The following is a 23,921-nucleotide window of genomic DNA, read 5'->3' as shown; positions in this document are numbered from 1 at the left end:
TAACCCACCCAGACCCATTACCCTACATTTGCCCTGACTAATACACCTAACCTACACATCTCTGAACACTATGGGCAATTTAGCATTGCCAATTCACCTAACCTGCATGCCTTTGGATTGTGGGAGGAAACCGGAGGAAGCCCACATAGACACGGGGAGAATGTGCAAATTCCACACAGACAGTTGCCCGAGGCAGGAATCTAACCCGAGTCCCTGGCTCTGTGAGGCAGCAGTGCTAACCACTGAGCCACTGTGTCACCCCACGGTGAGTAGGGATGCTGTATTTATCCTTTTTGATAGGAATAGGATTAAACCTCTCAATTCCCAGAAGAAAAACCAGTAACACTTGTGAGTAAGAGATATTAGTCCAACTGGTGCACTTCAAGGTGAGGGTCCAGGATGATCAGTATGCCCATTTCTGAGCACAATTTTTTAAAAAATTATCTTTTCCCGCTCTGAGTGAGTTTCTACAGCTTTGACTCATGGAGGTGATCCTTTGTATTACAACAGAGAGAAGTAGGAGACAGTGGAATGACGTGAAGTGTACATATTAGAATAGGAATCTGCTTTTACAAGTCTTGTTGATTCTGGCATGGGATAGGGAGAGATGAATCTTTGAAAGGCTTACAACAGAAAGGCTGACTGGGGTGAGGTTAAATATGGAGGTAGTTTTCTCTAAAATAAGTTTTACACAGAACTTGGACACTCAGTAATGTAATATCTAATCTGATCTCAATCTAATCTAAATCACACCAGGTATATTGTGTTTGTCCAATCATTGACTTTGATGCAGCAGTATTTCTCAATGGGAATGGGCCCAGTTTGAGGGTACAGTTCTTAAACATATACATTTTAAGGATAAATTGGATTTATTAACCGTTCCTGGTAATTGAAATTTGTCTGGCTCTTGCGTTTCTTCTGTCATGCTAAATTTTAAAATTGACACCCCTAGGGCTTTGAGAATGTTAAAATACTGGCAATGCCAAAATCTGGGTATCTTGCAGTTGAATTCTCATTCAATGTCTTATTCTAATACATCACTAGGATACCTGTGCAATGGCAGTATCCATCATACTGAAGAGCTGCAGTGCCAAATCAGCAGTGTAATGGGGAAAATAACAGGACCGTGAGATTCAGCCCTTGTTCAGTGGTGATTTTTGATTTAATTTGGACGCAAAATGCTATATTTAGGAAAATCAGTTGGTGAAGGATAGAACTGGAAGTGAGTTTTAGTGAGGCAAACATTTACTTACTGAGTGAATGCACCTCCTGACTCAATTACTACTCGCCTATCCAACCATGTTTTTAAAGAGAGTCTTGCCCCCTTGTCTTACCTGTAGATCTGCAGTTGGAGTGCACCCTTACTGAAGACTTCTGCAAGAATCATTTCCTTGTGGGCCTTCTCCTGAGGGAATTAGCCACTGCACTGAATGAGTCTCGGGACATTCGACATGAAGCGATAGCTATTGTCAAGAGCCTGATGATGAAACATGCGTTCGATGACCGATACTCACACAAGGTATGACAGCAGCAGTTATTTTCATTGACCAAACTGCCATCCAGGGCTGTTTGCATTACACATGCAGGTAGAGAGCACACCATGGATGAGGATTGTAATTACACGGGGGTTAAGGAAGCTACAGCTCTCATCCTTGGAACACTGATACCATGCGATTAGTACACAGTCTGACTCTGGGCTTATGTGCCAACAATGGAGATGCCATTTCTGAGTCAGCCTACAGCAGAACAGTGAAAGGGTTATTCAAAATGGAATTGGGGGGCGTAGAGGCTCAACATGTTCCCTTTAGCGTGAAATGCAGGAGCAGTAAGCTCCAAGAATCCTGGACATCTTAGAATATTCAGGATTGGATTAGAAGGAAAAGAGAGTCAAAAGGAGCAGATCAACGGACATTGTAGTGAAATATGGCGAGTGCAAAGAGGGCCATAAGCAACCAGGAGAGCAAAGAGGGTGTATGAAAAAATACTGGCATGTAAGATTAGGAAGATATTCTGTTAGTGTATTATGGGGAAGAGGATAATCAGGGAAAGAGTAGGCCTATTGAGGAACAAGGGGGAATATCTATGCGTGGAACCAGAGGACTTAGGTAGGTATTTAAATGAGTGCTTCACATCTGCCTTCACTTGGGCAAAGGAGGATATAGCTACAGAATCCAGGGAGCTTCTTGAGCAGTTTGACATAAGGAGTGAGGAGGTATTGATAACGAACTATTTAGTTTCTCTCTGGATACAGGGGAGATTTCAGGGGATTGGACAGCAGCTGATGTAGTTCCTCTTCACAAGAAAGGTGTTGGAGGTAAACAGAAAAGTGACGGACACATCAGTGGGAGAGAAATTTCTGAAAAGAGTGAATGAATTTCCACTTAGAAAGGCAAGGTGCGATCAGGATTAGTCAGCATGCCTTTGTCAGAAACAAGTCATGCCTAACAAATTTGAATTTTTCAAGATGACCAGGTATGTGGATGAGGCTACCACAGTTGGTTTTGTTTATATTGGTTTCAGCACAACCTTTGACAAGGTCCCGCGTTGGGTGACTGAAAAAGCAGCTAACATCACATGGCATCCAGGGTAACTTGGCAAGTTGGGTCCAAAATTGGCTTCATGGTAGGAGACAGAATGGTGGGCGAAGGCTGTCATGTGACTGAGGACCAGCATCCAGAGGGATTGGTGCTGGGTCCCTTATCGTTCGTGATATGTATAAACAATTGATAGGAGTTGGGGAGGTGGGGGTGTACGATATGTTTGCTGATAACACAAAAATTGGCTGAGTGGTTGACAGTGAGGAAGAAGGTCTTAGATTACAGGAGGCTATAGACAGGTTGGTCAAATGGTCAGATCAGTGGCAGATGGAATTTAACCCTGATAAATGTGAGGTGATGTAGAAGGAACAAGACAGGTGAGTACTGAATGAACGGCAAGGCACTAGGGAACTCTCAGGAGCAGAGGGATCTTGTGTTTGTCCACAGATCCCTGATGATGGCAGGACAGGTTAATACGGTAGACAATGAATAAAGGAAGCTTCCCTTTATCGGTCACGGCATAGATTATAGGATCAGGGAGTTACGTTGGAGCTTTACAGAACTTTGGTTAGACCAGGTTGGAGTACTGTGTGCAGTTCTTGTCATCACAATATAGGAAGGATGTGATTGCATTGGAGTTAGTGCCGAGGAGATTCACTGGGAGGTTGCCTGGGCGAGAGCATTTCAGTGATGAAAAGAGGCTGGATAAACTGAGGATGTTTTCTTTGGGGCAGAGAAGATTTAGGGGAGACCTAATAGAAGTCTGTAAGATTATGCAGGTCATTGAAAGGATGAGTATAAAGCAGGGTTTCCCCTGAGTTAAAGCATCAATAACAAGAGGGGCATGATTTTGAAGGGAAGGTGGGGGGGGTGGGGGCGGGAAAGTTCAGAGGAGATTTAAGGAAACTTTTTGTCACCCAGAGAGTTTGTAGGAAACTGGCTTGCAGTACCTGGGAGAATGGTTGAATTGGAAATCTCTCAATTTTAAAAAATAAAATGCTTGAATGAACACTTGAAGTGTCATAACATTGAAGGTTGTAAACCTGGTGTTGGAAGTTGGGGCTAATGTAGATTTAGAGTAGTCTTTGGCAGTGCAGACTTGATGAACCAAAGGGCCTCTTCTGCACAGTCTGATTCTTTAATATATTACAGCAGTTAGTTGGTAATGTGGTTAGTATGCAATCATTTTACATAGAACATTACAGCGCAGTACAGGCCCTTCGGCCCTCGATGTTGCACCGACCTGTGGAACCAATCTGAAGCCTATCTAACCTACACTATTCCATTTTCATCCAAATATTTATCCAATGCCCTTAAAGTTAGCGAGTCTAACACAGTTACAGGCAGTGCGTTCCATGCCCCTACTACTCTGAGTAAAGAAATTGAGTAAAAATATGTGTCCTATATCTATCACCCCTCAATTTAAAGCTACGGCCCCTCATGGTAGCCATCACCATCTGAGGAAACAGGCTCTCGCCGCCCATCCTATCTAATCCTCTGATTATCTTATATGTCTCGATAAAGTCACCTCTCAACCTCCTTCTCTCTAACAAAAACAGCCTCCAGTCCCTCAGTCTTTCCTCATAAGACCTTCCCTCCATATCAGGCAATATCCCAGTAAATCTCCTCTGCACCCTTTCCAAAGCTTCTACATCCTTCCTATAATGTGGTGACCAGAACTGTATGCAATACTTGGGTAAGTGTGACCACACCAGAGTTTTGTACAGCTGTGTGTGGCTTTTGTGGAGCTTTGTATAATTTGTCCTAACAAGAGCCTGTGCTAACTAGTAGTAAAATTGGCCAGCATCAATGTGGATCGATGATTGAAAAATCATGTTGGACAAGCATGTGAGAATTGTATGAGGATATTACTTGTGGCAGTGAAGAAGGGACCCAAACATTGACTCCATCTTCTCTCCACAGATGCTGCCAGGCCTGCTAAGTTTTTCTATTTTTGTAGGAATGACTGTGTCATTCTGTGCCAAGCTGTTACTAATGGGTACCACAAAGATCAGTGCTAGGGTCACAGTCCTTCACATTCTAAAAGTATTCTTTGGATGTGGGGACAGATTTCAATATTTTAAAATTTACTGATGACATGAAACTAGGTAGAACTATAAGGCCTACAGATGCAAGGAAGTTTTAAGAGGACTTGGAATTGCTAAGAGCATGGGCAGGAATATGGCAGCTGTACTATAATATGATAAATGTGAAGTTATTCACTTGGGGAGGAAAGCAGAGAGGCAGCGTCTCTTTTAACAGTGAGTAGTTGGAGCTAAGCATCCTTCTTCATGAGTCAGCAAATACCAACACGAAGGTACAATAATCCACGTGGATGGCAAGTATCATGTTGGCCTTCATCTTGAGAGGAGGAAATACCTCTTGCCACAATTGTCATTGAGTCAAAGAAGAACAAAGAAAATTACAGCACAGGAGCAGGCCCTTCGACCTTCTAAGCCTGTGTCAATCCAGATCCTCTATCTAAACCTGTCGCCTATTTTCTAAGGATCTGTATCCCTCTGCTCCCTGCCCATTCATGTGTCTGTCTAGATACATCTTAAATGACACTATCATGCCCGCCTCTATCAACCCTGCTGGCAACGCATTCCAGGCATCCACCACTCTCTACATAAAGACCTTTCCACGCATATCTCACCTAAACTTATCCCTCCTCACCTTGAACTTGTGACTCCTAGTAATTGAGTCCCCCACTCTGGGGGGAAAAAGCTTCTTGCTATCCACCCTGTCTGCACCTCTCATGGTTTTGTAGACCTCAATCAGGTCCCTCCTCAACTCCATCTTTCTAATGAAAATAATCCCTATCTACTCAACCTCTCTTCATAGTAGCACTGTCCATACCCGGCAACATCCTGGTGAACCTCCTCTGCACCCTCTCCAAAGCATCCACATCCTTTTGGTAATGTGGCGACCAGGACTATACGCAGTATTCCAAATGTGGCTGAACTAAAGTCTTACACAAACTGTAACATAATCTGCCAACTCTTGTACTCAGTACCCCATCTGATGAAGGAAAGCGTGCTGTATGCCTTCTTGACCACTCTATTGACCTGCGTTGCCATCTTCAGGGTAGAATGGACCTGAGCACTCCGATCACCCTGTACATCAATTTTCCCTAGGGCTTTTCCATTTATCGCATAGTTCACTCTTGAAGTGGATCTTCCAAAATGCATCACCTCACATTTGTCCGGATTGAACTCCATCTGCCATTTCTCTGTCCAACTCTCCAATCTATTTATATACTGCTGTATTGTCTGACAGTCCCCTTCACTATCTGCTACTTCATTTCACCCTTTGAGGTGTACAGCATGGAAACAGGCCCTTCAGCCCAACTTGTCCATGCTGCCCAGTTTTCACATTAATCTAATCCCATTTGCCGGTTTTTGGTCTATATCCCTCCACACCTATCCCTTCCATGTAACCTCTCCAAATGTTTCTTAAACAATGAAATTCTTGTCGCCTCCACCACTATCTCTGGCAGCCCATTCCAGACACTTACCACCTTCTCTGTGAAAATATTGCCCTTTGGGCCCTCTTGTATCTGTCCCCTCTTACGTTAAACCAATATCCTCTAGTTTTAGACTCCCTTACCATGGAGAAAAGCTGTTGGCTATCTCCCTTACCTATGCCTTTCATGATGTTATAGAACTCCATAAGGTCTGTTGACTGCAGTCAAATACAGAAGGTGATACACATGAAGAACATAATAGCTCCTCACACAGACCAGGTTTTTGCCAAGGATTTTTATGCTGTGGTTTACAGGCTGGGCAATCTGACTATGAATGGATTGAAAGAGAGCCTGATTCTTTACTATGTCAGAATTGGATGCAAGATGTTTTTCTGGAGCCTTTGTGAAATTGTACTTTGAATGTACAGTATAGTGTACGGTTTTGATCTCTTTTTGTAAGGAAGGATAGTTATTTTAATCAACATGTGCAGCCATGTCCCAATACACCTCTGGCACAGATGAGATTTGGACCCAGACTTCCTGGCTCAGAGGCAGGATATTAGCACTGTCCTACAAGAGCCCTTTTCAATGAAAATACTTGCCATAGAGTCATAGAGATGTACAACACGTACATGCCGACTACTTATCCCAACTCAATCTAGTCCCACCTGCCAGTGCCCGGCCCATATCCCTCCAAACCCTTCCTATTCATTTACCTATCCAAATGCCTCTTAAATGTTGCAATTGTACCAGCCTTCACCATGTCCTCTGGCAGCTCATTCCATACACGTACCACTCTCTGCGTGAAAAAGTTGCCCCTTAGGTCTCTTTTATATCTTTCCCCTCTCGCCCTAAACCTATGCTGTCTAGTTCTGGACTCCCTGACCCCAGGGAAAAGACTTTGTCTATTTATCCTATCCATGCCCCTCATAATTTTGTAAACCTCTATAAGGTCACCCCTCAGCCTCCGACGCTCCAGGGAAAACAGCCCCAGCCTGTTCAGCCTCTCCCTGTAGCTCAAATCCTCCAACCCTGGCACGATCCTTGTAAATCTTTTCTGAACCCTTTCAAGTTTCACAACATCTTTCCGATAGGAAGGAGACCAGAATTGCACGCAATATTCCAACAGTGGGAGTACAATGAGTTTCACCAGCTTAATTTACTTTTATTTCAAAGATGAAAGTGGGTAGCATTGTTCCTCACAGTTCAGTTCTCTTCGCTGTAAATGTTTATTGTTGTTGATTCAGAGTGTTAGCCAAACTTGTAGACCACACCACAATGGGAGGTACCCTATATAATACTGAAGGTGAATATAGGAGGAGAAAGTGAGGTCTGCAGATGCTGGAGATCAGAGCTGAAAATGTGTTGCTGGAAAAGCGCAGCAGGTCAGGCAGCATCCAGGGAACAGGAGAATCGACGCTTCGGGCATAAGCCATTCCTGAAGAAGGGCTTATGCCTGAAACGTCGATTCTCCTGTTCCCTGGATGCTGCCTGACCTGCTGCGCTTTTCCAGCAACACATTTTCAGCTCTGCAGGTGAATATAAACTGGTGGAATGGGTGACGATAAGTGATAGTTGAAATATAACATGAGCAGATTTGAGGTTTTCTTTTACACTTGCATGAGATATCAGCATCGCTGATAAGGTGATTATTTGTTGCTCATCTTCATTGCCCATAATGAATTTAAGAAACCATCTTCTTAATGCTGTAGCCTTGTATTGTAGATACATCTACAGTGCTGCTAGGGAGGGAGTTCCAGGGTTTCGCCTTAGCAGCAATGAAGGAATGGTGGAATCTTATGAAGTCAGCTGAGTTTCTGGTCAGTGGTAATTCCTGGGATGTCAATAGTGGGGGAACTCAGCGATGGTAATGCTATTGAATGTCAAGGGATGATAGTTAGATTCTCTCTTATTGGAAATAACCATTACTTGACAATTCTGTGACCTGAATGCCATTTGCCATTTATCAAGCCCAGCGGCAAGGCTTGTTGCATTTGGGCATTGACTGTTACAGTATTTGAGGAGTCACAAACGATGCTAAAATGTTGTGTAATCATCAGCGAGCATCCACACTTCTGACCTTATGGGGGAGGGAAGGTCATTGACACAGCTGAAGATGGCTGAGGCTAAGATATGGAATATTTTGTTTTAAATAGAAAGAATTAAACATTAACTGACAGAGGATGGTGTGGCAGACAGATTTGGGCATTTAGATTCACAAATAACAGCAGTTCAAATAGATAGGGCTATTGGAGAAAAAAAAGTTTTTGATCCAGGAATAGTACACTAATATAAAACATTAATCCCTGATGGTGTTCTTAAGGTTGAAAATGGGAGGAATGTTTCAGACCCCAGTATACACCATCGACTGGACAGGTTGGTGATCGCATCAGCCCACACTTGTTTTCTCATGGAGAAATTGCCTTGTGACATGTTGCAAACTCTGCATTCCTCTTTGAATGCCTTGAGGAAGTTACTGTTAACAGTGTTGTGAAAACCTTTGATCCAGTCTATGCTGACAGAGGTGGCGAATGTTAATGGAGTAGTGCCACTCCTCTATCCGACAGTGCTCTGATGATAGAACTCTCACCTCTGAGCTGAGCTATGGGTTCAAACCCCACTCCAGAATACACACAATTCATATTGGCACTCTCGTGCAGTAGTGTCAGGCTTAGTATCTTTTGGATGAGGCAGTAAATTGAGGAACCGTGTCCCTTTTCCCACATAAAATATCTTGTCATTTTTTTATAGAATTCTCCCAGTGTCCTGCTCAATCAACATTTATAAAGCAGATTATTCAGCCATTCACTCATCACCAGTTGTGGGATCTTGCTGTTCAGGCATGGACAGTCGTGATTCCTAAATGAGGGATGTGCCAAGATTTCTATTGGCTATGAAGTCTTTTGAAATTTTGCAACATCTCGAGGAGCACGTTCTTTTAACTCTCCTCTTGCAGCGTCTGAATACGGGAGATGTGCCAAAGGTTCCTGATCTTTAAAGTTAATGCTTCACCATCTTTTTGTTTCAGAATATGCAAGCCAGAATAAGCCTGCTGTACCTGCCACTGCTGAAGCTGTTGTTTGAAAATACCCAGCGGCTGACTGTAAAGGATTTCTCCACTTTCAGCATGAGCTTCTCAGGCATTGTGAGTATTCAGCTCTTTATTGCCCTTCGGCAGTGATCTTCTGAACCCCTCACTGTCTTATGCTGTGCTCCTGTGGTTCCTGTGCAAGGAAGTACGTTGGGCCTTTATCTGTAACTCTAAGTTATCATCCACTTGTGGCGGCATGGTGGTTAAGTGGTTAGCACTGCCGCCTCCAGAGACCCGGGTTCAATTCCAGCCTTGGGCAGCTGTCTGTGTAGAGTTGCATTCTCCCCGTGTCTGCATGGGTCTCCTCCCCCAGTCCAAGATGTGCATGTTAGGTGGATTGACCAAGCTAAACTGCCTGAAGTGTCCAGAAATGTGCAGGCTAGGTGGATTAGTCGTGGGAAATCCAGGGTTACAAGAATAGGGTAGGGAGATGGGCCGGTGTGGACTCGATGGGCCGGTGTGGACTCAATGGGCCAAATGGCCAGTTTCCACATTGTAGGGATTCTATGATTCCTGCATCTGTGTCACCCTGCAAACCTAAGTTGTAGGACCGACAAAGTACTGCAGATCTGGAAGTCTGAAGTGAAAACAAAGGGCTGGAGAAATGCAGAAGCTCTGGCAGCATCTGTGGAGAGAGAAACTGAGTGAACGATTCAAGTGCAGTGTGACTCTTCCATTTCTTCAGAACCGAAGAAGAATCACACCTCACACACAACACTAACTCTGCTGCTCTCTCTACAGATGCAGATAGACCTGCTGAGTTTCTCCAGCTCTTTGTGTTTTTAGTTGAGATTTAATTCAGCCCTGATGTAGTTGAATGGTGGAACAGGATTGAAAGGCTGAATGGCCTTGCTCCTGTTCCTATCTATTGTGTGCCACTGAACTGCTAGTTAGCATAAAGCAGCCAGGATCATCTGTTTATCCAATCTACGCTCTGTCACTCTCCACGTTTTCAGTTGAAGGAGCAAAATGTTGATTTCTATCAATGCTGGTCCCCAGGGGATTGCTTCGGGTCAAAAAGACAGTTGGACCACCATCTTCTTGAGCCACACAGGGATGGTCAGTAGCTGCCAGTCTGCTGATAATGCCCACATCCTAAGACATTCTAAAATGTTATGTCCTGATTTATACTAATGTTGGCTGTCAGGATGATCAATAACCAAAAGATGCTGATTTGGGATAGTTGGTAAAGATGTGGATGAGAGAATTTCTTTTATACACCAGTGGCTCTGATCTGGAACATTCTGACTGAAAGGTCTTGGTAGGACCGTCAAAAAGGAATTGCGTGCTTCATTGAAAATGAGAAAGTTAGGGCTAGAAACTAACCAACTGGATGGTACTTCTGCTTTTCGGCATCCTGTGCTTTATTCCATCACCATGGTGAATTATTTTCACAAAATTTGTAAATTTGCAGCCCTTTTGAGAATCTGTGATAAATAATACCTTGCTTTTTTTTCTTAAAATACAGAATGTCCGAGATGACCTGGCCTTTAATTTCTCACCAGTAAGTGGCGCTACAACTCCACACAAGTCGGGCAGCTTTATTGACAAGGAATTAGCTCTTCCAGGTAAATCAGCCCATTTTTGCCTCTTTGAAGGTGGCAAAAATAAGATGGTTTCGCATATGATAGTTTTTCATTAGATATAAGGTTGTGTTAAAGAATTGACCTTATCATTCAAAATCGCAAAGCCTTGCAACCTCATGTGCCCTAGGGGTGTTCACTAAGTAAATAGGTGGAGAAAAGATATTTGTTAATATATTGACAATTCACAATTCCTGGAAGTCCAAAGTGTGTTAGAGCTGCCTTTTTGAAATGCTACAATGCAGAGAGAGCAGCAGCCATTTCATGGGAGCTTGCTAGCTTCCACAAATAGCAACAGGAAATGTGGCCAGATCAGCTGTTTGAGAGTTATTGATTGAGGGATAAATATTGGCCAGGACACTGCAAAGAACTCTCCTTTGAAATAGGTTCTCGAAAACTCATCCAAGAGGGCAGATGGAACTTGGGTTGAAAATTTCATTGCAAGAATGGCACCTCCAGCAATGAGGAACTCCCTTAGTTTTGTGCTCATCTCCCAGTAGTAAGGCTCAAACTAACACCTTTTATTTGGGTTGAGAAAGACCCCACCAAGCTAATTACTAACAGAATTTAATCACCTACAGCTCTACAACCTCCCAAATGTTTGCTTCCCCCCTGTAATTCCAACAACCTTGCACATCCTTGACATTAATCATGCCAACATTGGGCACCATATTTTCAGCTGCCAATATCCCTTAGCTCTGGACATCCCTTCCAGACTTTGCTGTCTCTCTCTATTCCTATATCTAAAATGCTTCTTGCAAAACAATATTTTGACCAAGTTTTAAGTTACCTTTTGCAATGTTTCCTGACCTTGCTCAACATCAAATTATGATGGATAGCATTTTTAGAAGTACCTCAGGACTTGTCATTATGTAAAGGTGATATATAAATGCAGTTTTCTTCCCGAATATGACCATGATGCCTTGCTGCAGCCTCAGAGAACTGTCCAATTTGTTTCTGACATCTGTTCTTCTGGCTTGCTTAGGTGACTCAATGATTCTATAATCTTGTTAGTTGCTACTCTGGGTATATTGTCAATTGAATTAACTAAATCTGTTTCAGCTGTGTCTTTAATGGTTTCAACGCAGAACATGGAATGCACATCACTTTATATTTTTGCCTTTTTCTACCAGTCTGCCTTAAATGTCACTCGCAATTACTCTGACTGCCCGTGTACTTTTTCATCCATACTTTTCTCAACATATTCAATACTTTCTTATCTGTCTCCATTGACTTCATTGCCACCTTAAAGCTAGTGTCAGCTTGAAATTTGACACGTTGCATTAAGGTCCTTCATAACTGAAGGTTAACCATTCTTTTTGTATCTGCAGGTTATGGTGTATCTTGCTTTCAAGGCCTGAGGCGTGATGATTCCAGAGGCTCCTTGAGCATTGAGTTGAATGCGTGCACACCCGAGAGGGCTGATGAAAGACAGAATTCCATTGACTATGTAAAAAAAATTCTTTTGAACTTTTAACATCTTGCATCCAATTCTGATACAGTAAAGAATCAGAGTCTCTTTCAGTTCAGGCCCTTCGGCCCAACAGGCCCACACCAACCCTCCGAAGAGTATCCCACCCAAACCCATTCCCCATTTCTCTACATTTGCCCGTGACTAATGCACCTAATCTACACATACCTAAAATGGGCAATTTAGCGTGTCCAATTCACCTAACCTGCACATTTTTGTGATTGTGGGAGGAAACCAGAGCACCCGGAGGAAACCCACGCAGACACAGGGAGAATGTGCAAGTTCCACACAGACAGTTGCCCAAGGCTGGAATAGAACCAGGTCCCTGGCACTGTCAGGCAATAGTGCTAACCACTGAGCCACCGTGCCGCCCCATAGTCAGATTGCCCAGCCTGTAAACCACAACAGAAAAATTCATGGCAAAACCAGGGTCTGTGTGTGGAGCTACTATGTTCTTTGTGTGTATGACCTTTGATGTTTGACTGCAGTCAACAGACCTTATAGAGTTCTAGAAACTCATGAAAGGCATAGATAAGGGAGCGAGCCAACAGCTTTTCCCCATGGTAAGGGGGTCTAAAACTGGAGGGCATTAGTTTAAAGTTAGAGGGGAGTGATACAAAAGGGCCCAGAGGACAATTTTTTTCACAGAGAAGGTGGTAAGTGTCTGGAATGGGCTGCCAGAGATAGTGGTGGAGGCGACAAGAATTTCATTGTTTAAGAAACATTTGGACAGGTTACATGGAAGGGATAGATGTGGAGGGATATGGACGAAACACAGGCAAATGGGACTAGATTAATGTGAAATCTGGGTAGCATGGACAAGTTGAGCTTAAGATTTAGATTAGAGTGGTGCTGGAAAAGCACAGCAGGTCAGGCAGCATCCAAGGAGCAGGAAAATCGACGTTTTGGGCAAAAGCCCTTCATCAGGAATAGAAGCAGGCTTTTGCCTGAAACATCGATTTTCCTGCTCCTTGGATGCTGCCTGACTTGCTGTGCTTTTCCAGCATCTAAACTCTCGTTTCCAGCATCTGCAGTCCTCACTTCTGCCAAGTTGAGCTAAGGGTCTGTTTCCTGATGTAAACCTCAATGACTCCAAATGAATACAGGAACAACAGACCAATTTGAAGAAAAACCAATGTGAGGATCTTGAACTAACTTCCCTGGGTTTGGGAGACATTAGAACATCTTATTGACAAGGAGGTGGGAATTGAGACAGAGCTGAAACCATTGACAGTCACTTGTAGGGTCTGAGTTCAGGTCTATTGAAGTTGATCTGATGAACGTTTCCTCTCTGGACAGATTTTTCAGATCCACTGTAAAATGAGCTGAAGTCTCTCAGCCTGGCAAAGGTAGAATGAAGATGAGTTTTACTGAAAAAAGGTTTTCCCTGTTAAGTTGGCAGCAAGCTTGAAGGAGGAAAGTTTGATTTCCTCCTTCCCCTCCTTATTCTCAACTCTTACCAAGGGAAAATGTTCCCCAGACCCTGGATTTCAGATTGCAATTTTTGAAATATACCCACAACAAAAATACCTTTCAGGATGAATCAACAGTAAGGTTCATTATTGACACTTAGAGAATGTGGAGGAATAAATTTCCTCTTCCATCCACACATGTAAGCACGCAAGAAGTTACGGAAGACAGGACAAGAAAGGACGTGGGTTATAAGTTAAACATTTTGGTTAATCCAGTTATGTAAATCAGTTTACGAGAGTTACAGTATCCAAGAATAGATTCCATGATAAGCTGGTTGCATTGGTTTGCTGCCCATTTGAACACAATGTGTCTTGATACTTCCCTGTGTCCGGGACTGGCACAGCTCCCGAACCTTTGTGTCAGCTTTAGCTGGAATCTCTAGACAGTGCAGGGGGTTCAGAAGCTTCTGGAAATGTGGTCATGCGATCAGATTGGCTATTTAATGTCCATTTTTAAAAGTTACCAAACATCAGCATGAAAATGTAGAAGAGTTATCAGTATTCTTTGTGGTGTTCCTCTATGTCCTATTGGTGTGGCAACCCACTTACTGAGACAATAGGACTGACTTGCTGAAAAATATTGAGGCTTAAGGAGAGCACATAGGACTGAATGGTAGCTCATTCAAAGACAAAGATAGGGATGATGGGCTAAATGCCACACTGAGAGGTTGCATGAACTCTCAACCAATTGGGATTTGATGTGTTAATTGTGCTCCAGGGCATTGATTGAGAGAAATGATGAGGCTCATAAGATGGAGCACAGCTCCAGTCAGTGATTGGCCTGCACAGTGAGTTGTTTTTTTGGGAACCATTATGGATTTGTCTATGATGATGCCCAGCAGATGATGTGGAACAGTTCTGGATGCAGCTGTAAATCTGATTGCTCCTGTATTCTTTTGTTCATGCACATATCTCTTAGACTCACCAACGAAAGAGTTCAACCGAGAGCAACATATCCCAGTACAGCAAGCTGGATCAGCACGAATCCCGGAATCTCCTGATGTGCTTCCTTCACATCGTGAAAACTATCTCAGAAGGTGCGTCCGATTCCTCTCTTTGATCAGTTCTGTAGGAGTTCTGGTTTCCAACTTTTATACCAACCAGATCGAGTTTATAACAGTCAAGCCTAGCTTTCCCTGAAGTTGGCTGAAACCTTGTAAATGGGCTCTTCCTCAGTAATTCTTCCCTGTTTCTGCCACCCAGCTCCTCCCCTCCCTCAGGTGCCTTTGCTGCAACCATGAGTGACAGAGAAGCTGAGGAAACCCTGAGCCAATAAGGATTAAAAGATTTCTAAATTTTCTCTGATCCATGTTCAAGTGATTGACACTACTTCAGGAGGTCACATGGATGTTACGTTACGGTTTAGGTTTTATTGTCATTGTACTCGAGTGGAGGACGGAATATTCTTAATAAAGGCACTGTCCTTCCAAATGAGGTGATTTCTGCTCAGTCGCGCTAGCATGTGAGGATAGATGCTCCAGTTTTCATCCCAGAGTCAGCAGTGTACAAACTCCTGACTCTATGAGCCCACTCCTTATTTTTTGGGGCTGGGAATGGGGTGTCAGGCCAGGTGAACTGGGAACACCCAGCGAAGCTCGAGACCACTGAGACAGACTTTGAGGGAAGGCCATCTTAGGGCTCCAGCATTGACCAGTGTTTTACTAGAAAAAGCATCCCTCCTGCTCTCACCCCCCCCATCACTCCCTTCACTCAACTCATCTATTTCAATTTATTCCTCGCTATCCATCACTCTGGTCCCTCATAAACTCCATGGCACCCAATCCCTCCCCCATTCCGAACCAACCTATGCCCATTTACCCATCCCCTCACCCCTCATACTCACATGCCAATGTATGACCCTGTACCAACATCCCCTGGTCATTCATACCTCTTATGTCACTGATTGTCCCCATGGGCCTCTATAACCTCTCTGTCATCTATTGCCCTCTCCACACTATCTCACCTATTATCCGGCGTCAGTATTTATCAGGAGATATCTGACAGTGAATAAAGTTTATCAGCCTATACTATATTATTTAAAAATGCATTCTCATGGATAGAAAAACGTAATGTATTGAAACTTCATCTAATCCTTTGTGAAAATAAATATTGCTGGAGAGGAAATGGAATGGGTTGATGAGGGTAATGGTTTTGACATGGTATACTTGGATTTCCAGAGGTATTTGATGTAATGCCTCAGAATGGAGCTTTGAAGAAGGTTGTAGGCCATGATGTAAATGAACAGTGGCCATGTGTGGATACAAAATTGGCTAAGTGATAGGAAAAAGAGAGTAATAATCAATGGATAGTTTTTTGAGCTGTAGGAAAATTTGTAGTGGAGTTCTCCAGAGGTTGATATTGGGACTCTCGTTTTTCCTGATTTATATTATTGATGTGGTTCTTGGTGTGCAAGGGAGAATTTCAAAGTTTGCAGATGACGCTAACCTTCAAAGAATTGTAAACTGTAAAGAGTGCAGAATTCCAAAAAGACATTGAGAAGCTGGAAGAGTGGAGCGATGTGGGCAGATGAGGCTCAATGCAGAGAAGAGTGAGGTGATGCACTTTGGCCAGAGGAACAATAAAAGTCAATGTAAAATTGGTGGGTACAATCCTAAAGCATCCACAGAAGCAAAGAGACCTTGGTGTGTATGTGCCTACATCATTGAAAGTAGTAGGACAGGTGGAGAGAGTAGTTAACAAAGCGTAGTGTTCTTGACTTTTCAATAGGAGCATTGTGTACAGTGGTGGAAACCACATTATAGGAAAGATGTGGATGCGTTGCGTGTGCAGAAGTGATTTGCAAGCAATGTTCCAGGAATGAGAAACTTCAATTGAAGAAATTGGGGCTATCTTTTCAGAGAGAAGAAGATGAGAGGAGATTTAATTGAGATTTTCAAAATCATGATCGATGACAAGATAAGGTAAACCGATTTCTGCTTGGAAAAGAAACGAGAACGACAGGGCATCGATTTGAAGTGATGTGCAAACAAAACAATACAAGAAAAATCTTTGTCACTCAGTGAGTAATTAATGTATGGAATCTACTACCTGGAAATATGTTGGAAGCAGGTTTAATTTAAGCATTCAAGACAGTCATTGGATGATTATTTGGGTAGAAATAGTTTGCAGGGATATGGGGAGAAGGCAGAAGGCTAGTACTAGGTAATAGAATGTAAGCACCACATTGCGAAAGCCATCTTGGGAAATCAGTATTGTGTCACAAATCCTATAATGCCCGAGTTTGAACAAGAGCTCTGAAATCCGTGATCCTTTTTTTAATTCCATAGTTTGTTTGTTAACACTGTTTGTTGACAGCTTTGCCAGTGAGGTTATGCACATCCCTCCCCCAAGTCCCTCCTCCCTACCTTTTATCTTAGCCTGCTGGACACACTTTCCTCATTCCTGAAGAAGGGCTTATGCCCCAAACGTCGATTCTCCTGTTCCTTGGATGCTGCCTGACCTGCTGCGCTTTTCCAGCAACATATTTTCAGCTATGCACTTTTCATAACATGTATTCAACAAGCCCAAAGATACCCCTGCCACCGCCAGAGCCATTGCACAACCAGATCTAAAGTGGTACCTTACCACTCCAAAAGGAGAGAAGCCAAAACATTCCTCCAAACCTCTCACTCTCCCTACACCGTACACTCTTCATGGTCAACCCATGCCTTCATGGTAACATTTACCCACCTCTCAGGCCCTTCATAGGCTATGCCAATGTGAAGCCTAGTTTCACCCATGCTAGTTCATTCATTATCCACAGGTATCCTTGCGCATTGGATGAAAGCAAAGTCCTGATCCTTAGATTTTGATATTGCAGATTATGCTCTATTGAGAAAAGCGCTCTTACTCATAAAAACACATTTTGAAAGTTGTTGACAGTTCTTGACAGACCTCAACAGGTTTATACTTGTTAACATTCTTGATGAGTCAGTATTTGTTGATAGGTCTTGACAGTCTCGACAGTTACAGCACATTCAATTCATAATGTTCTCTGCAGTTAGCAGTCCCAATGGCTCTCTGCAAACCACCACCCACTCCCTCCTGCTCCCCCCCCCCCCCCCCAACCCCACCCCCAAAGAAAAGATTCCTGACCTCAACGTCCACGTGGCCGTGGGACCATAGCCACAGGGTCACCTATGCTGTCCAAAGGGCCACCCTGGATGAAATGCATTGTGAACAGGCCTGCTGTTACCTGTTCTAGCCTCCGTGCTCTGGACACCAGGGGGCGTCCAAAAGCTGGTTTCCATGGAGACAGCAAGTCAATTCAACGGCCAGCTGCCTCCTGGAATAAACAGCGCTCTCACCAACTGTGATTTTTCAGTAATTGAATGGAAGCTCAGCTCAGTAGTAGACTTTGGAACATTGATGGGAAACACAGGAGGTTAGAATATGATCATCCAAACAGCTAACCAGGCTAAGCTATGAACTTTCAATGTAAGAATTTGAATTCGTAGAATCCAAAAATGCAATGCTGGAATGGAAAATTACACACAATTTACACACTCTGACAGTGACGGAGGTGGATGAGAGCCACAATGCAAAATAGCTTAAGATAGAGTATGTTTAAAGAGAGTGCCATTTTACGTTGTGATTTTTTTTTTCTCACCCCGATTGCTCTTCCCACTTGGGAATGCAGCTTAAGTCCTGGATTGTTCACATGAGTGAGGGTGTGTTTTGCTGCTGGAAATGTGGTTGGCTTCAATCAAGAGGCAAAGCTTGGTCAGTGACGAGAATTAAAAGTCGGTAAAGCCACCAGGCACCGAGTTCTCCCGCGACTGATTGTAAAAACTGCTGTAAGGGGGGAGAATGAAACTGAAACATTGCCCGGTGGGCAGTTAAGAGTCAACCACATTGCGGTAACTGGAATTCAGTGTGAAGTAATACATTTTAGCTTTAATAAAATGTTAAGCATAAATGGGGGAGAGGATGTGGGATATGCAACAGCAAGGAGACTGGGCCCTTTCAGTTCACAAGATAGTAAAAGTTGCACCTAACATTTGTGAGGTGACAGAAACCATTGGAATGACAGTTGGATGCATTGTTTTAAACTCAGGTGAAAGCTGAGGCAGTACAGATTCACAAGGCTGTGGCCTGCTAGGAAGAGACAAGTATGTAGAATGAATACAGAAATTCCTGGAGAAACTTAGTAGGTCTGGCAGTATCTGTGGACAGAGAGGAGCAGAGTTAGTGTTTCAAATCCAAGGACTCTCTTCAGTCCTGATGAACCAGTTTTTAGTTCAGGTTTCCAGCATCTGCAGTATTGAGCTTGTACTTGAGTGCACATATATGGAGCTGTTTTTGTTGCCATTGAAGTGTGGAATTTTCTGAAACTGCCTTCCACTTATGAAGCAGCAGCCGAGAGTAGACAGATGTAGACAGCCCCTGGTGCAATAGTGGTTCAGAACAAAATGTCATTGACCTGAGGGTTAGCACAGAAAGTTTCAGAAACTTTTCAGAAGCTTATGAACTGTGGAGTGTATTCCTGTAGTTAGAGATTAAAGCAGAAAATGTTAACATCAAAGACTAAATTACAGAGTTTTTGAAAGGCAAAGGGACAGTGTAAGAATGCAGGCTGTTGCTATGTTCTCATTTTCATGTACTTCAGGATACCTGACTCACATTGGAAGCACTGCTATTGGTGATTTTGGTGCTCAGTCGCTGATGAACGAGGGTCCGATGTTGGACTTATTTCTACAAGTCATGTGCACTTTCAGAGCTCTTCCACCAGGCTTCCCCAAATCTCCAACATCAGGCCACACTTACTGGAGCTCAAACTGGGAGTATTCCGAGAACAGTCGGATTTGCTTGAGGAGAAAGCAGATATGTGGCATAAGAACTGAGGGAAACTAGAGATCAAAGCTAGGGAAGGGAAGGAGAGTGCGCTGTTTGTGCTGGTGCAGCCAATATGTAACTAGAATCCCTCCCCGCTGCGAATAACTGTTAACTTCCCCCAGAAATGGCTTAACTGGCTATTTGAAGGAAATTAAAGATGGGCAACATATGGCAGCCTGCGACTGAATCCATGAAAAACATTGGTCCAGAAATATACATGAGGTTTACATTAATGTCATCAATGAATGAATTAAAGTGGAGGCATTACAGACATCATTATGGTTTATAATTGTACTTGATCTGAACCCCATTCCTATAATATTACTGCTGGTGCCATAATCTTACATCCCTATGAAAAATACAGTACCCTGTGTCAGATTTCAATGAGTTGTGAACCTCCCTTTGTTTTATTTGAAGATGCGTTGTTGGTGTATTGGAATAAAATGTCCTCTCAAGAACTGTTGGACTACCTTACAGTTTTGGAGTAAGTACTGTTCGAAAAAGCTAGTTTCATTTCAATGTTCCAAGTGAGACAGAGAGCTCGGTAGGGCAGCGTGCGTGTATGGAAGGCGCTCACTCACATAAATTGGATTACTTCTGAGTAGGAACCTCAAGGCTATGATTCCCTACTCAAAAACAGACTCCGCATCCACTCTAAGTCTCCCCCCCCCAGGTTTGGATTGAAGTACAATGTGGGCAGATGTCTGTCTTAGTCTGGCATAGTCATGGCATCCTCCAGTGTGTCCTGCACTGACTCACCCCTGTTCCTACGTTGACCACTGTGTGTTCAGATTTCAAGCTAGGCTCATATACGTCACTTTTAATGAGCAGTAGGATTATTACTTCCCTATTATTTCATGTCAGGCCTCTTGAGATCCATAAGTTTCCAAGGTGTGCCACTGTGACATTTTTGGAGTAACAAATTCCATTTTTTCTAAAACATATGAACCCTTAAACTCTCTGTGTAAGTGGTACAAGAAAGTAGCATGTTAGGTGTGACCAAATTAAACCAGGAAGTATGACTTTGCCTGTTCTCTCCTCCCAGGGTGTGTCTCCACCAGTTCCGATACATGGGCAGACGATACATTGCGAGGTAGGGTACATTGTGAGATAAGGCAAACTGGTTAAACAAGATTGTCAACGGTTTGTTCATTTCAGTGTTTGATCAAATTAATGCTAAAAAAAAGTGTTGGCTTGTTACACCTCTCAATTATTGCATTTGATTCAAACGTGTGGTTGTTTTGACAGATGCTGATAAAAGAAAATAATTATCCCTAAACCTGTCCTTCCACATAAACACTTCGACTATTGATAATGGCTACACACCCAAGGCCTCTGTTCTAGTGGGCCAGATAACAGCCAGGGTCTTGTCCCACTGTTTTTGTGTCCCTCATCATCCATGACACCTGACCTTTCAATGTCCACCCCAGGGTGATACTCTGCCTTCCTCATTACTGTCTGAGCTTTCAAGCTAGCAGCAGATTTGGCCTTCCATTCCCCACCTGCACTTTGTCCCCACCCACCCACTGCTTCACCTCCACCTTTGCTATCCCTAACATAATTGCCCTCCCTCTCCCTTCCCTGCCCTCCCACATCTCTCTCTCTCCCCCACCCTGATACAGTGTTCCCTTGTCCATTTCCTTTACCCAGTTGAGGCCTGACATTTGGCTGGATTTGCAGTACGTCACCAGACCTTGCGAGGACACACGTCCAATGTAATTACCCTGACTGTTGGCTCATTGTAGAGAGCTGTGATGATTGATTATTCCTTAACACTGTCTCACCATCCCCCACACCCTTACCTCCCGTAAATACCATGAGAAGATCATGAACACCAACAGGTTTAAGAACAAACCTGACACTGAAACTCTGACTTCTCTTGTTTCCCCTGCCTACATTCCATCCCAGAGTTCACGTGATTTCCCCCTTCCTTCTCCTGTGACCTTATTTCCATTGAAATGTCAGCCATTAATTTCCTTTCCATTTGGGGGACACAATGACCTGGTGGTAATGTCTCTGGACCAATCTGTGGAGGCCCAGTTTAATGTTCTGGGGACACAGGTTCAAATCCTGCTACAGAATCTCATGGAATTTATATTCAGTTCATAAAGTCTGAATCTAAACCTGGTCTCTGTAATGGTGACCATGCAATGGTCGTTGATTATTCTAAACATCCACCTCTTTCACTCAGGGCCTTCAAGCAGGGCCATTGCTAATATCCTTTCAGGAAGGAGATGTGCTTTCCTTATCTAGTTTACATGTAACTCCAGATCCAGCCCAATGAGCTGATCCTTAACTGCCCTCTATAATGACAAGCACGCCACTCAGATCCAGGGCAGTTGAAGTGTGGGCAATAAATTCTGGCCCTGCTAGAGATAGCCACATCCTATGGAAGAATAAGAAAAAGTTCTCATTGCTATTATAAATGCTTCCCCATGGATTGATACCATCCCCTTCTCTTTCAACACTGCTGTGAACCCCTGAGCTAAAATCAAACCCCAACATCAGCCCCTCTGCCCTGGCAAACTATCAGCTTGTACTGACCGCCTCCACCTCGGCTCCATCGCATGGATAGAAAAGGTCCCACCATACATCAGAAATACTTCATAACCTGGAAGTTAATTCTGGGCATCCTGAGGTCGGGAAAAGTGCAGTCTCCAAGTTTTATCATTCTTTAGTGCTGCTGACTTCTCCAAGCCACATTTGACTGAAAGCCCACAAAGCTCCATTTGTCGTGTGAATGGATTTCAGTGCTGATTTGCAGTTCTCCATCTCTTTCCAATACATTTTGTTTTACCCTGTTCAGTTTTAGCTTGAGTGGTTTGACATGTAAAATCGCTGTCTCTAATTGGACATAGAATCCCTGTAGTGTGAAAGCAGGCCATTTGGCCCATCAAGTCCACGTTGACGTGCTGAACCAGACGCACCCCTCCTACCATTTCCCTGTAACCCTGCATTTTCCACGGCTAATCCACCTAGCTTACATATCTCTCGGTCTAATGGGACAATTTAGCTTTAGAACAATCCATCTTACCTGCACATCTTTGGACTGAGAGAGGAAGCTGGAGCAAACACAGAGAGAAAGTTCCAACTCCATACTGACAGTTGCCCAAAGGATGGAATCGAAACAAGTCCCTGGCGCTGTGAGGCAACAGTGCTAACTGCTGAACCACCGTGCTGCACATGCAGTATGTGTTTTATCCTTTAAGGATTTGTTACATTTTTGAAGTAGATGTTTTGAGCTCAATGATGGAGAAGCTTTTAATTACATTTTTCATCTAAGGATTCAAGAAGGATCAGGCTCCAAGCTGTCTGTGAGTGAGAGGAGGTCCCAGACTATGCCCGCTATTCGGAGCCGAGCAGGAGGAATGCACTCCCGACTTCAGCAGATTGGCCATGTGGACAGCTCATTCACACTTAACCACAGTAAGTATTGGCAGACAGACTGATATATGCACACACACACACTCACGTACATGTGCACACGTACTGCACGCGCGCATATTGTGTGCTCTTACATGAGCACTCACAAGTGTGCGCGTGTAAACACTTTCATATACACACTCACGTGCACACGCCAACACGCAAATACAGACATATGCAAGCAAACACATGCAGGTTCTTACATACACTGTTGTACACACGCAAACTCTCACATATACTGTCTCTTTTGTTGGTGCATGCCCACACACGTGCACAAACATCACCTTATGCCTTTAGTAAATTGACAGACAGATGCAAATTGGTTGCAGGTTGTTTCAAGAGCATGTTGTTTTAGAGGCTTCTCTTGATGTTACGTGTTCTCCTGCCATTGTCATATAGAATCCCTCCAGTGTGGGAACAAGTCGGCCCAACAAGCCTACACCGACATTCCGAAGAGTAATTCCCCTACCCAATGTTTACCCCTAACTAATGCACCTAACCTACACACCCCTGAACACTATGATCAATTTAGCATGGCCAATTCACCTAAGCTGCATATCTTTGGATTGTGGAGGAAACCACAGCACCTGAAAGAAACCCATGCAGACGTGGAAAGAATGTGCAAACTCCACACAGGCAGATGCCCAAGGCTGGAATTGAACCCAGGTCCCTGGCACTGTGAGGCAGCAGTGCTAACCACTGAGCCACTGTGTTGCCCCTATTGTTGATTGCTCTTCATCAGTTTTAGACATGCCTTCAGAAGTGCAGTCTTTAGGGAATGTTCATAGTGTCACGTGGAAAATCAGCACTTTAATTGACAGCCAATGTCAATTTCATTTTCTGACATTGAGCAGCGTCTGGATCAAACCAGGGAGGAGGAGGTTGGGGCAGATGGGAGCGATGGATGGACCAATTGGAATAAAAGTAACATGTATTTTAAATAGGGAGATGTAAAAGTGGATCTGGAATGGGACGGGCGGGATGGGACGGGACCCTTCGACGAAAAGATCTTGACTCTGTTGAATGCTCACTTGTTCTAGCAA

At 43.6% G+C, this 23,921-nt stretch overlaps 1 protein-coding gene across 6 annotated transcripts in view; it reads left to right on the top strand.

The window, feature by feature from the left end:
- dock11 (dedicator of cytokinesis 11) overlaps positions 1-23,921 on the top strand; it is a 301,498-nt gene that overhangs the window by 190,065 nt on the left and 87,512 nt on the right. For 5 of the 6 annotated variants that reach the window (XM_043704339.1, XM_043704341.1, XM_043704340.1 and 2 more), the window contains exons 31-38: positions 1,341-1,519; positions 9,032-9,148; positions 10,563-10,662; positions 12,009-12,127; positions 14,540-14,657; positions 19,873-19,939; positions 20,501-20,548; positions 22,739-22,881. In XM_043704339.1, coding sequence (XP_043560274.1) covers positions 1,341-1,519; positions 9,032-9,148; positions 10,563-10,662; positions 12,009-12,127; positions 14,540-14,657; positions 19,873-19,939; positions 20,501-20,548; positions 22,739-22,881 — 891 coding nt within the window. Of the gene's footprint in view, positions 1-1,340; positions 1,520-9,031; positions 9,149-10,562; positions 10,663-12,008; positions 12,128-14,539; positions 14,658-19,872; positions 19,940-20,500; positions 20,549-20,703; positions 22,463-22,738; positions 22,882-23,921 lie in introns of those variants that run through there. The other variant, XM_043704344.1, reaches the window with a different exon arrangement.

Source organism: Chiloscyllium plagiosum, chromosome 15 (assembly GCF_004010195.1).
Source record: "Chiloscyllium plagiosum isolate BGI_BamShark_2017 chromosome 15, ASM401019v2, whole genome shotgun sequence".
Classification (NCBI taxonomy): domain Eukaryota; kingdom Metazoa; phylum Chordata; class Chondrichthyes; order Orectolobiformes; family Hemiscylliidae; genus Chiloscyllium; species Chiloscyllium plagiosum.
This window is presented reverse-complemented; position numbering and strand designations above follow the sequence as displayed.